Genomic DNA, 13,156 nt, shown 5'->3' with positions numbered 1-13,156 from the left:
GAATAATTATCTAAAAATTATAGTATTTTAATTTAAATTAATTATAGAAAGCTACTAAAAATCTATAAATTCAAAATAAATATACTTCAACTTTCTAATATCATATTTAATGATATTATATTCATACAATAAAATAAAATTACTACAAAAATTAATTATATTTGGTGATGTTTTACCATTTTGTTTGAATATAAATTCTAAGAAAAATCTATTGAATCCATAAAACTCCTAAATATGTTTTCCTTCTAAACTCATTTACCACATTTATTTTCTCAGAAGAATTCCAAAATGAAAATTTTGTGTTCCTGTTATTGATCCCTTACATACCCTACACTAATGGAGTATTTGTGCAGAAGAACCATTATAAATATTTTTTTTAAAGTGTAAGTTATACAACCACATAGAGTTTTTGAATTTGGACTTGTCACTAACTAAAGACCACTTCTCCCATAAGCTTCATCTTGAGATGAAAGGCTAAGAGTTTTTCCACTCCCATGTATTGATCACTTTTTTCAAGGCCTTCAGACAAAACGTTTAAGAGCTTTTCACGTGTTTGAATCAATAAACAAGGTTCACATGCCTATTGTGCCCAGATGATCTAGCTCCACGCGCATGTTTGCCCTGCCATGGAATTTGTACCTAATATCCCTAGGTCTCTTTGCATGAATCGTTAGAAAAACAATCATCGTCATCAAATGAGCAGGATTGGGAAATGATTCTCTATCAGGATATTAATTTTCTTCCTCAAGTATCTCATGATTGAGGCCATTGAGGCTATGTGTTTATTAATGACTAATTTATTCATCAATACCCTTGTCCTTGGACTTCATTTTAAACATCACTCATGTATAACCATGAATATAGGACAAATAATATCTTAAGTGAGATACATGAAATATGTTTGGCTTGCACGCCCCTTTTATCAACAATTGAACCCATAATAAATATTAAATTTAACTGTCCCTTAAACAATTCTTCCTACTTGCACACTGTATCTAAATATAATTTTTCTGGGGGTCATATTTTGAGTGTTTTAAAATAAGATTTTCCCAAAAAAGAGTATGATCGATTATCACCTGTGAAACAAAACTTTCATTAATGTTAAGGATTTGTTTATATTTTAAATTGAAATCAATGAACTGATTAAACTCCTAAGTGGAAGTAGTCGTGGTAGTATTGCAATATGTTATATTAATTTATGATATTTATCATGAGAGCTGCAAGGAAATACCTGACTGTACCTGTTTCTGACTAGACATGATATGCCTAATGAAATTTCATGATATTTCATTCTCAGTCCCCTTGATACTGAACATCTTAAGTTTTATGATAGTTAAAGAGTTGCAAATAAAAATACATGATTCGTTTGAATGCAATATGTAGATTGATGTATACAGTTTCTTACGAAGATTCATCCGAAGATAAAAAATATATGAACTCAAAGATTTCTTGGAATGCAATATTTAGATTGATGTATATAATTTCTTAAAAAGATTCATCGGAAGATAAAAAGATAAAAAAATATTTAGATTGATGTGCATCTCATCACATAATCATGAACTCATCTTAATAATAAAACAAAGATCATTCAGTCCAATGAGTGACTAACAAATAATTTTTTGAAAAAGGATAAATCAAAATTAAAACCCCCAAACTATTGCCATGATTCAGTGATGAGATTTGGAAGAACAATATCCAGTATAAGGTAACCTTTTTCCAACATCTTCGGAGATTAAAGAACAAAAAGAAGAAGAGAATTCAAAGTTAAGGCCTTACTACCCCCATATCTCTTACCCCGATCTATTTTACTTTGAGCTCAATATTAGGCACCTACATTACTATTAGTATTGAAACAACTTGAGTCATCAAGTAGTTTCAATCTATTACTTTCTATTTATCTAGGAGAGTTGGAGTTTTAAAAATACCACTTGATGCGACAGAAGAGTTGTATTTTGCTTCAGAAAATACAATGTAACATATATGCATTGAAACAATATAATATTAAAACTGAACCACCCGTTCATTATGCACTTATAAACTCCGACTCAAGAGTATAGTTCCGGATCGTCCCGGATGTGGACGATGGACGGGATGGGATGAATTGCATCCCGCCTGAAGTCCGAATTCAGTGTAGGGACAGAGGATGGGATGAATTTTTGTCTGATGGTACGAAAACCATGCCGTCCAGTCCTCCGGGGATGAATTGTTGTCCTGTCCGGGGAAAAAATCGTCCCGTCCCTTGTCCCGGAAGAAAAAAAACCATTTGATATTTTTAATATATTAATATAGATTTTTCTAAGTTTTTTAGGGAAATATGGAGGAGAGAGAATCCTAATGAACATATGTACAATTATTTCTGAGCGGCGTCAGTTAGCATGCTTCAAAAAATACAGAGACTTTGATGCAAATTGTCATACCGTCGAACATAATTTCGGCGGTTTTTCGTCCACATTCGTCTGTCCATCTTCCGAGACCTCCGGACAGTCGGTGGTCCCTGGGACGAATTTTTGTCCCAAATTTTGTCCATACCCTTGGATGGGACGATTTTTCCATCCCTGCCCATCCGCATCCCTGAACTATACTAAAGAGAATACAAAAGATCAAGTCCAATAAGTGAGAAATGATGACTAAGGATCTAGAATGTGATTACAACAAACAAAATCTTGAATTGATTCAGTGATGGGGTGCAGAGGAACAATCCCCAGAATCTGGGAATGTTTTTCAAACATCCTCATGGATTTAAGAACAGAAAGAAGAAGAAAATTCACAGTCAAGCCTTAAACATTGGGAGGGGTGTTGTTTTGCTGCAAGAACACTCTTTTCCTAATCAAAATACAAACTTGATCAGACCCATCATAAAATCTGGATCATGGGCAAGGCGGGGAAGCAGCGAGCGAAAGAGAGACGGGAAAAACGCCTAGAAGAGATCACCCAGCTGAGGAAAATCCCGTACTCACCATCCGATCGGTGAGAAAAATCCCAATTTGTTCTTCATCCTTCGTCACTCTCTACTCATCTTCTTCTTCTCTTTCTCCGTTGTGTTTAGATGGTGGTCGTCCAACACAGTAGCGGTTGTGACGGGAAGCAATCGCGGGATCGGGTTCGAAATTGCCCGGCAGCTCTCGATCCATGGTCTGCGCGTCGTTCTCACCTCCAGATCGCTTGGGCCCGGCTCAGAAGCTGTGAATGGGCTTGCGAATGAGGGTTTGAAGGTCGATTACTACCCTCTTGATGTTACAGATGATTCTTCTGTGAGAAGCTTCGCCGACTGGATTCTTGCTGCACACGGCGGTATCGATATCCTGGTATCGCTCTTGAATTGCGGATGTGTGGATAGATTCTTGATCTGGTTTTGATGAACTAATGGTGAATTTTGCGTGTTTTGGCAAATTTTGAGATTTTGTTTTTCTGAAATAGAACTTGAACTTTGGAGATTGACGGGGTGCTTACCTTGGCTTCTTTTTTTTTGGCAATTTCCAGATTTTTTTTTGAAATTTACTTGTGTAAATTGGAAAAACTTGTTGAGCATCACTTTCAAACCTTTTGGAATTGATGATGTTTACGAAATTTCGTGCTTTCCTTTCCTGAATTATTTTTCTTCGACAATCAATAAACTTTGAAGCTTTCGATTTATTTCATGCTTTTGAAATTTTGTAGTTTCCCAGTTGATTTATCCATAAAGAAGGACGAATTTGTCGTCCGTTAATTTGTTAACTGGACAAGCGGCACCATCGTTTTCTCTAAATTTTATCAAGCTGTGTGTCAGAAAGATACCCTTAATCGGTCGGAAAATATAATTTAGAGGAAAATTATGGATCAAAACTATTGTTAGAAATTCACCGCAATATTCTATAGTCCATTGATATTACGCCATCAGATATTATTATTTTTTTATTTCTGTCGAATCCAGGTTAACAACGCTGGTGTGAACTTCAACAAAGGATCTGAAAATTCAGTAGAACATGCCGCCGAGGTGATTGAAACGAACTACTATGGAACAAAGCGGATGATTCATGCTATGGTTCCACTGATGAAACCTTCGTTTCATGGAGCTCGGATTCTGAATGTAAGCTCCAGACTAGGCAGAGTCGATGGCAGGCGTAATGTAAGCTAAGATTCTCAAGCAAAAATCATATAAAAAATTATCCGTTTATTCTTAATATTTCTTTTACACAATTCATTCAAAAAAAAATTTTATGCACAAATTTGTTTTTTGCAGAGGCTTGGAGAGAAAACTCTGAGAGAACAGTTTCTGAAAGAAGAAAGCATTTCAGAAGAACTGATTGACCAAATGATGTGTAACTTTCTTCATCAAGTCAACGATGGGAGCTGGGGGTCAAAGGGTTTGCCCCAAGTGTTTACTGACTACTCCCTCTCCAAGCTTGCTGTCAACGCCTACACAAGACTAATGGCCCGGGTCCTCTCGAGCCGGCCCACGGGCCGTAAAATCTTCGTCAATTGCTGCTGTCCAGGCTGGGCGAAGACTTCCATGACTGGCTGGGAAGGAAACACCTCGCCTGAAGAAGGCGCCGACACTGCCGTCTGGGCTGTCCTTCTCTTGGATTCCCCAAGTGGTAAATTCTTTGCTGAGAGAAGGGAACTTACTTTCTAAAAATTGAACGCTTATTGCCCATAATTATTTTTAATTCCGTGCTCAAGGAAGTCCAAATGAATAATGAAGTACAGGTTGACCAAAGTTTTCTTGTACTTGGGAGGTAAATAAATGCAAGTTTTCTTGTACTTGGGCTGGTTAGTTGTGGCTCTACCTCAACCCTTGTCGGAATCGGCTTGAAACGACCAGACACGGCCCAAAGTCAACCCAACCCTTGACCTGTGCGGGCTGAGTTGACTCAGGAGTCACTTGGGCCAACTCAATATTGAACCCAGGAAGACCTTCCCCAGACCAACCCTCTTTGACGATTCGGTGTAGTTGACTCATGGTTGGTTGACTGGCCCTCGACACGGACCGAGGTTGACTGGCCCTCGACTGCCCTCCTTTGCAGGCCAGGCTTGCCAAACTGAACCAACTAGGGATCGGCACGCGTCATCTGTCACGTCAGACGTCACTGTGACGGACACGTGACGGATGATGTGACGGTTTTAGGGGTCCATGACGGTGACGGTGAAGGATGACGAAGTTGTCGTGACACGGACGTGACGGTGACGGGGTGCCCAGGACGCGTGACGTGACGGAACGGCCGTCACAGATGACGGCCGTGAAGGAATTTTTGAAAAGTTAAAACGGACAGAAAATACATATAAAAATCATTAGTTTTAATCTTTCGGACGGCTGAGATTTCGCCACGTGACGTGGCCATTTCGATTTCCTGGCATTTTGCACAGAAGTCCCTTTTTGTAGTGCGCAAACTGATGCCGCCTATACATAATTGGAGATATACCCCTCCGTTCAAGTGGGGTTTTATTCATGTTACCGGTGACGGTGACGGCGTCACGGTGATGGGGACGTGACGGGACGCCCTATGGAGGGACGGTGATGGGAACGTGACGGTTTTTTTTGCTTATGCTGGGACGCGTGACGAGACGGTGACATGACGAAAGTTTCATCACGTCACCGTTCATCACGTTTCGTCATCCTTTCCGTCACGTCCGGGGTGTCACGTCCCGGACGTGGCGTTCCCCAGAACCAAACATCAAATTCCCAAACTCTATGATTAGGTTGTTATACCACCTCTCCTGTACGCCTCTCCAGCTCGTAAACGCTCCTAAAGTCACGCCTGGGCCGGCTCATGTCGTTCAGAGTCAAGGCCTGGCCCGGCTCATGTCGTTGAAACTAGGGCAATTCGTTGACTAATGTTATAAATCATATAAGAAGGGATAGAGGAGGCCATTTATGACAAGATAGTTCGAAATAAATAAGTCATTTACTAGCCCAAATAAATGATTTCGTTTTCCACTAATTTAGACAGGTTACCTTCCCCGGGTTCTAATCCGACGGTGGAGGGGAGGACACGATAGCTGAGAAGATTGCATATGCATCGGACCCGATAACACGATCCGACAAGAGGAGAAGAATTACGGTCGAAAGCGCGACAAAAATATCATTTTTGCCGAGGACGGCAGAAAATTCCAATGCAGTGGGAGAAGTTTCGCTGTCGCTGGGCTATGATTGAAGCTCGTGTGATCGCGGAGAAGGAGAGAGTGGAGGTGCTGGCCATGTCGGCGACGCGCCATCCGCCTTGATCTACGGCAAGGACAAGAAGACGACGTTTTTCAGTCAAAATTTGATAGGGATTCGAGGGTTATTGCGATTTAGGCGAGGAAATTATGTGTTGGGTGCGGGCCCGTTGAGAGAGAAGAAGCCCCGAGTCTCTGGTATGGGCTGTTGTTGTGTAGTACAGTTCGAATGTCTCTTGGTTGTCTGGATTTTTACGAGGAGGAGATTCCCGTGTTTATTTTCCGCGGAATCTCTGCCGGGGATGTTGAATTTGTGCTTACTGGTATGCGGCGATGCATGATGTTCAATTTTGGTGGTTCTATTTTGAAGATTGTGGGAGTTTTCACTGATCCTTCTACGGAAATTGCGGGTAAACGGATATCAGGTACCCCGAAACCCAGCGCTTTGATTCTTATGTTTTGGATCGTTGATCACCTTCATTAATTATTGGTTGCTCCAGGACTACTGGATGAGAAAATTTGACAAAATCATCTTCATTTGTGAGGATTCAAATTTGTTAACGAGATCAATCTACTGTCCTCAAGGAAACGATGTTTCTCCACTTTAATCACTTTATTCTCTCCTTTCATTTGTTCTCCAAAACTATCTGCGTTGGTAAATAATTTGGGAATGCCTTTTTAGATCAGTTAATAGAATCATAGACACAGAAGAGAATGACTTGAGCAGTATGTGAGGAAAATTTGAGCCTTCTATATCTCCGGCGGATTTTTCTTTTGTTATGTAATGATATTTTTTAATTTTTTTTCCATCTCTTTGTGTCACTCTTTTTGTCTCGCATTTGACGAAGGATTCAATGTTGTCACTGTTGTCCCTAATAAGAGAACATAAGACCGAATAGTTAGTTGTATGTCAATTTATTTGCAAGATAAACTTAAAAGATGATCAATTATCAGTCTCCACCCGTATTTCTTTTCATTTCAAACATGTAACAATCATATAATCTCATTTGAAATATTTAATCACAAAAATTTAATAATCTTATGATCCAAAAACCAATACTCAGTTACAATTTCGACAGATGTCAACAAATCTTCCAGCCATCTTAGGCGCCACTGCAGGAGCAGTGGGATTGCTCTTGTTTGTGGCTATTCTTATATGTTTGTGGGTATTACGAAAGAAGATCACAAGGACTTCAGAAAGCAGTTCCACTGATCTTTCTCCTCAAGGTGGCCTATCCTGCTTCATAAGAACTTGATCTTTTATTCCGGTCAAATCTGATCTCCGATTATTGGCTTGTGCAGTTGCTCGGAATGATGATGTGGAGATGACAAGGAGCATCTTCTACCCATCTGTTTCTCCTGGGGCAAGATGCTTCTCTTTGGAGGACTTAAACAAAGCCACAAAGAATTTCAGCGAGATGAATCTCATCGGACAAGGGAAGTTTGGAAAAGTTTACAAGGGTTTGATTCTTGATATGATTGTGGCTGTCAAGAGCCGTCTAGCATCCCCAAGCCAAGAATTTGTGGACGAGGTAACTACCTTTAGAGTTCATCTTCCTAGATGACAATGATGTGAATACAATGATGAGTAGCCATCGTCATCATCATTTGTCTGTGCGAGGACGATGATAATGGTGAAATCATCCTCATTATCATCTTTAAGGTGGATGCTGACGATGGTGATAAAAGGGAAAATCCACGTCCCTGCCCCTATGAACTTCACTCCCTTGTCGAATTATGACGAGAGGATGATGATGAGTCTTCATGATCCTCATCATTTGTCTGGGCCCAGAGGATTATGGCATCATCTGTTTTGATGTTTTTGGTACAGATGCGGAAAGAGATGTCATTTATGGCTCAGGTAACAAAAGCTTCATAACTGAACCAATGTTACACCTTGATCCACGTGGCCATCTTTCCTATGTAACATCTTATTATTGAACATAAACCTTGTGAATAGCGAGGCATTCTTATATATTATTGCAAGCTCTAATGAAAATGTAAAAAAATTCCTAAAATCTTGAAACTTAAATATTATTTGTCGTGGGATAGAGAACCATTTACCAATAGGGTCAGACAAGGACAATTCTTCAAATATATTCCAAATTTTTAGCTATAATTGAGAATTGTTTTCTAAGACGTGGTATTCTCCTCCCCTCTCTTTTTCCAGGTGCTCAAACTTTCTTTAATCCGGCATCGGAATCTTGTGAGTTTAGTGGGCTACTGTCAGGAGAGTGGCATGCAGATGCTTGTCTTTGAATATATTCCAAATGGCAGCATTTCATACCACTTATTCGGTATGAATTGATTTATTCTTATTGTTGTATTCACCACTTCTTGAGGCTGATATCTGATATCGGTGGAAGGCCCGCAACATGCATCAAATGGAAGGCTAGAATTCAAGCACAGGCTTTCCATTGCTCATCGAGCAGCTAAAGGTGCTAACTGGCCAAGATTTCTAGTACAGACATTGTGTTTTAGTCGCACATATGTGTTTCAAGTTATTTTTTATTTTTGTTTCATCTACTCTTTCATTGGTCAGGGTTGGCTCACCTGCATTCTCTCAATCCACCGGTGATACACATGGATTTCAAGACATCAAACGTACTGGTGGACGAAAACTTCATCCCAAAGGTTGCTGATTTTGGCCTCCATAATTTTCTCAGAGCAGAGGATATCGCAGGCCCATCCCAAGTCCCACCTGATAGTCAGTTCTTGGAACTTGGGTATTATTTTTTCGTTACTTGGAACCTCAAAGTCAGCAGTTTTTTTAAAATTAAATCCGTCCATCTCTGCTAATCCTTATTTTTTAGTGATGAAGTACCTTATTATTTATCATTTAGGAGTCGTTTCTTTTTGTTCTTAAGCAGGACACATGGATCCCAATTCTTCACTGAGAAGACCGATGTCTACAGCTTTGGAATTTTTCTTTTGGAGTTGTTAAGCGGCACGGAGGCTTTACAGCTTCAGCTTAAGATGCCCAATCAAGCAATAAGAGAATGGGTAATATCTCATTACCTCATGTTTTTCCTTTTAACATTTCAATAACTGGAAATTTATTATTGTCCTCATCCACGTTGCGAAGGCTAGAGAGTATGACGCTTCAAGAGACAACTCAGTGCTCATTGATTTTAAGATGGCAAGGTCCTTCACTGAGGAAGGGGTGAGAGATTATCTCTCTCTGGTTTCTTTATGCCTGAGTGAAGAAGATAGCAAACGACCATCCATGAACCTTGTGGGCTCAGAGCTGGAGAGGATTCTTGACAGAGAGATGAGCTCAACCACGATCATGGGCGAGGGCAGTCCAACCATGACCTTGGGAAGTGAGCTATTCACGTCTTCAAGTTAGAGTGAACACCAGTTCCTCCTTGTTCCTTCTCTATTGGGTGGAGTCCAGTTTTCAAAGAGTTTATTAATTTATTTTAAATTTTTTTCGCAACAAACAAGAGAGGCAATTTTAATATGATGGGCAGTGACAGAGTTATAAGAAATTGTCCATTGCTCTGGAGTATTTTTTGGAATAGTAAACACATAAGAAATATTTGGGTCCTCCATTTTCTTTTTGAAGAAATAAGGGAGACCACCCGGAGCAGTTGTCAAGCTGATGCTATTAAGAAATGAAGTTTGTTAAATTGTTGAGAGATCATTCAGAGTAAAGCTCCAGCCAGTGGCGGCTCCTGAGGATGAACAGGAGGGAAGAAAAACCCAAAAAAACGAGATTCTTGATTCACATTAGGGTTTGGTCTCTTTTACATAAAAGGGGGGCGACCAGGGAAGGTCACATGTGACCTCTGACAGAGTCACATGTGACCTCTGACAGAGTCACATGTGACCGGAGGGCTCACATGTGACTCCTAAGGGCTCACACGTGCAGCAACTTAAAGGCTGTTCCCACGTGTGAGCCTGAGGGGGGTCGAAATATGAAAAACAAAGAAAAGAAAGAAGGGAAAAACGCCAGCAGCTGACCAACAAAGTTATATACAAACCATACACAAACTGACCAAAATGGTCTGCTTTCACCTCTCTCCAAACCAAAAAAATATTAATGCCTTAACGTCCTGAAGGACATTCTCCATGGAAGCCTTCTTTCCCTTGAATACCACTTCACTACGTTGCAAGGAGTCTCCCCCAGTCCAGCTTGCTCCTGTATCTTCCGTCACCAGCTGAGGCCCAAAAGGCCTCATCGGAGGACACATCCGCCCCCGCCAGCTGTTGTGATGCCCATATTCCCTGGGCGAAGGGACATGTGAAGAATAAGTGGGAGCAGTCTTCATCATCTCCAGCCACTTGGCTGGAGCTTATTCTGAATGATCTTTACTCTAAATAAGTGACTCCTAAGGGCTCACACGTGCAGCCACTTAAAGGCTGTTCCCACGTGTGAGCCTGAGGGGGGTCGAAATATGAAAAACAAAGAAAAGAAAGAAGGGAAAAACGCCAGCAGCTGACCAACACCCCCCCGCAAGCTAGGTGTGGATATTAATCATGCCTAGCTTGAACACCAGCTGCTGGAACCTCGGGCCAGGCAAGGACTTGGTGAAGATATCTGCTTTCTGATCAGCAGATGGAACAAACTTAGGGCGAATGATGCCCCGATCGATATTCTCCGATAGATAATGCCGATTCATGGTCATATGCTTTGTTCTATCATGCTGAACTGGATTCTTTGCAATTGCCAAGGCTGACTGATTGTCACAATACAGTGTGATTCCATCACCATCATACAGTCCGATGTCTTCTAGCAGATGCTTCAGCCAGCGACATTCTGAAACGCCTCGCTTGAGAGCTCGGAGTTCCGCTTCTGCACTAGACAGGGAGACCTCCTTTTGCTTCTTACTCCACGTAATCAAGCTACCTCCCAAGAAGGTACAGTAACCTGATGTAGACCGACTGTCACTCAGTGATCCAGCCCAGTCAGAATCTGTGTAAGCCTCCACTGACAATCCTCCTGCTCGAGTGAAGAGAAGGCCCTGCCCAACAGTAAATTTCAAGTAAGCCAAAATTCAATGTGCGGCGCGTAAGTGGACTTCATGTGGCTCGCTCATGAACTGACTCATTAAGCTGACGGCATATGAGATATCTGGCCTCGTGTGATTGAGATAAATCAACTTTCCGATCAGTCTCTGATAAGATGTCCTGTCAACTGCTGCTCCATCATTTCCTTTTCCAATCTTCACATTCACATCTAGGGGAGTGGTGACTGGTTTGCATCCCAACTGACCAGTCTCTTGGAGTAGATCCAAGGTATACTTGTGTTGGCTAAGAGATATTCCATCTTTGGAATACGCCACCTCAATCCCCAAAAAATATTTCAGTGGGCCAAGTTCCTTCATATCAAATTGTTGAGACAATGCCTCAGTCAATCGGCAAATCTCCTCACGGTCTCCCCCAGTAACCAATATATCATCAACGTAAACTAGCAGCAAGGTAACCTTTCCTGTCGTTCCTTTCTTGATGAACAATGCATGGTCTCCTCTGGCCTGGTGATTGTGCAACTCAATCATAGCTCTTGTAAAACGTCCAAACCACGCTCTGGGCGACTATTTGAGCCCGTATAAGGCCTTCTTCAACTTGCAGACTTGATTTGGTTTGTCTGTCAACTGATATCCTGGGGGAAGCTGCATAAAAACTTCTTCTTCTAGTTCTCCGTGAAGAAACGCAATCTTCACATCAAGTTGGAGAATGTCCCAATCACACTTAGCAGCAAGGGCGATCAAGATCCGAACCGTATTAAATTTTGCCACTGGGGCAAACGTCTCACCATTGTCAATGCCCTCTGTCTGAGTATACCCTTTCGCGACGAGTCTGGCTTTTAGCCTTTCCAGCGTTCGATCTGCCAAGAACTTTGGAGTGAACACCCAGCGAGATCCCACAGCTTTCTTTCCCTTGGGCAGTGTCGTGAGTTCCCAAGTATCATTCTTCATAAGTGCTGCCATCTCTTCATCCATGGCTGCCTTCCATCCCGGGTCCCGAAGGGCATCTTCCACTCTATTCGGAATGACAATATTCCCCAGTACGGTAAGAAAACTCCTATACTGATTGCTCAATTTTTCATATTTCACATACTGACTGATAGGATATTTGATCCTTGTCCTACATGATCGAACGCCCTTTCTTAGGGCAATAGGCCAGCCCAAGTCTTCTTCAATTTCACCCACTTGTTGATCTTCAACAGCAACCTCTGGTTGTTGTTCTGTATCCTCTTGGCTCTCTTCTGCCAAAAATTCTTCCGGACTGTCTAACTCGGTCTGTCCAGCTGTCTCCACCACGGGTTGACTGGCAAATTCTTCAGAATTAACACTCTCCTCGGATATATGTCCCCCTTTTCTAACCTCCGTCTCTTGTACAGGAATTATGCCAGGATGAACAGTTTGGACAGAACCAATGTGTTGAAGGAATTCAAAATTAGTTGAGTCCTGGTCAACCGGAGTAGATGAAGACAAACTTTCATTATTGAAGTACATTTCTGATTCATGAAACACCACATCAGCCGAGACAAAAAACCTTCTTGATGGAGGATGATAACACCGATAGCCTTTCTGGGTACCAGAGTAGCCAACGAAGATACAGCGGACTCCTCGTGGGTCAAGTTTCCCAGAATGCTGGTGGATATACACCACAGATCCAAACACACGAGCGGGGAGTCCCGTGAACAGTCGAACATTTGGAAAGAACTCTCTCAGTCGGTTTAAAGGACTTTCATAGTCAATCACCTTCATCGGAATCCTGTTAATAAGATGGGCAGCAGTCAGAACAGCTTCTCCCCAGTATTTCTTGGGCAAGCCTGCTTGGAATAACAATGTCCTTGCAGTGGCCAAAGTATATCCCAGATGCCTCTCAGCTAGGCCGTTTTGCTGAGGAGTGTTGACACACGATGTTTCATGTATGATACCCCTGTCCAAGAAGTGTGATCTAACTTCGGAATTAAGAAATTCTGCCCCATTGTCAGATCTGAAACGCTTGATTCGTCTCCCGAATTGATTCTCTATCATTTTGCAGAACTCAACGATCATCGTTGGGGCTT

The 13,156-nt window shown here is 41.5% G+C and overlaps 2 protein-coding genes across 4 annotated transcripts; both read left to right on the top strand.

Moving 5' to 3' along the window:
- Window positions 1–2,732: 2,732 nt before the first annotated feature.
- LOC144705918 (NAD(P)-binding Rossmann-fold superfamily protein) lies at window positions 2,733–4,696 on the top strand. Its single transcript, XM_078578784.1, has 4 exons — window positions 2,733–2,967; window positions 3,047–3,305; window positions 3,911–4,105; window positions 4,220–4,696. Exons 1-4 carry the CDS (start codon window positions 2,870–2,872, stop codon window positions 4,610–4,612), a joined length of 945 nt encoding a protein of 314 aa, XP_078434910.1. The 5' UTR covers window positions 2,733–2,869; the 3' UTR covers window positions 4,613–4,696.
- A 1,359-nt stretch (window positions 4,697–6,055) lies between these two features.
- Window positions 6,056–9,626, top strand: LOC144705803 (putative serine/threonine-protein kinase PBL21). Of its 3 annotated transcripts, none has more exons than XM_078578629.1 (8): window positions 6,056–6,560; window positions 7,215–7,362; window positions 7,438–7,667; window positions 8,306–8,432; window positions 8,502–8,573; window positions 8,678–8,861; window positions 9,003–9,138; window positions 9,226–9,369. In XM_078578629.1, exons 2-8 carry the CDS (start codon window positions 7,215–7,217, stop codon window positions 9,232–9,234), a joined length of 906 nt encoding a protein of 301 aa, XP_078434755.1. In that variant the 5' UTR covers window positions 6,056–6,560; the 3' UTR covers window positions 9,235–9,369. The 3 variants fall into 3 exon arrangements, with proteins under 3 accessions (XP_078434755.1, XP_078434754.1, XP_078434753.1); XM_078578628.1 differs by having other exon boundaries at window positions 6,058–6,560; window positions 9,006–9,138; window positions 9,221–9,626; XM_078578627.1 differs by having other exon boundaries at window positions 6,058–6,560; window positions 9,221–9,626.
- The last annotated feature ends 3,530 nt before the right edge of the window (window positions 9,627–13,156 follow it).

This window comes from Wolffia australiana, chromosome 7, assembly GCF_029677425.1.
Source record: "Wolffia australiana isolate 7733 chromosome 7, ASM2967742v1".
Classification (NCBI taxonomy): Eukaryota; Viridiplantae; Streptophyta; class Magnoliopsida; order Alismatales; family Araceae; genus Wolffia; species Wolffia australiana.
The sequence above is the reverse complement of the archived record's forward strand: the minus strand, read 5'-3'. Positions and strand labels throughout refer to the sequence as shown.

Bases quoted from the DNA above. Each gene is read 5' to 3' on its own strand.
- LOC144705803 (XM_078578627.1), top strand. From the start codon at position 7,215: ATGTCAACAAATCTTCCAGCCATCTTAGGCGCCACTGCAGGAGCAGTG. The intron at 7,363-7,437 runs GTGGCCTATCCT...TGGCTTGTGCAG, and splicing joins CACTGATCTTTCTCCTCAAG to TTGCTCGGAATGATGATGTG. The intron at 9,139-9,220 runs GTAATATCTCAT...CACGTTGCGAAG, and splicing joins ATCAAGCAATAAGAGAATGG to GCTAGAGAGTATGACGCTTC.
- LOC144705918 (XM_078578784.1), top strand. From the start codon at position 2,870: ATGGGCAAGGCGGGGAAGCAGCGAGCGAAAGAGAGACGGGAAAAACGC. The intron at 2,968-3,046 runs GTGAGAAAAATC...CGTTGTGTTTAG, and splicing joins CCGTACTCACCATCCGATCG to ATGGTGGTCGTCCAACACAG. The intron at 3,306-3,910 runs GTATCGCTCTTG...TGTCGAATCCAG, and splicing joins ACGGCGGTATCGATATCCTG to GTTAACAACGCTGGTGTGAA.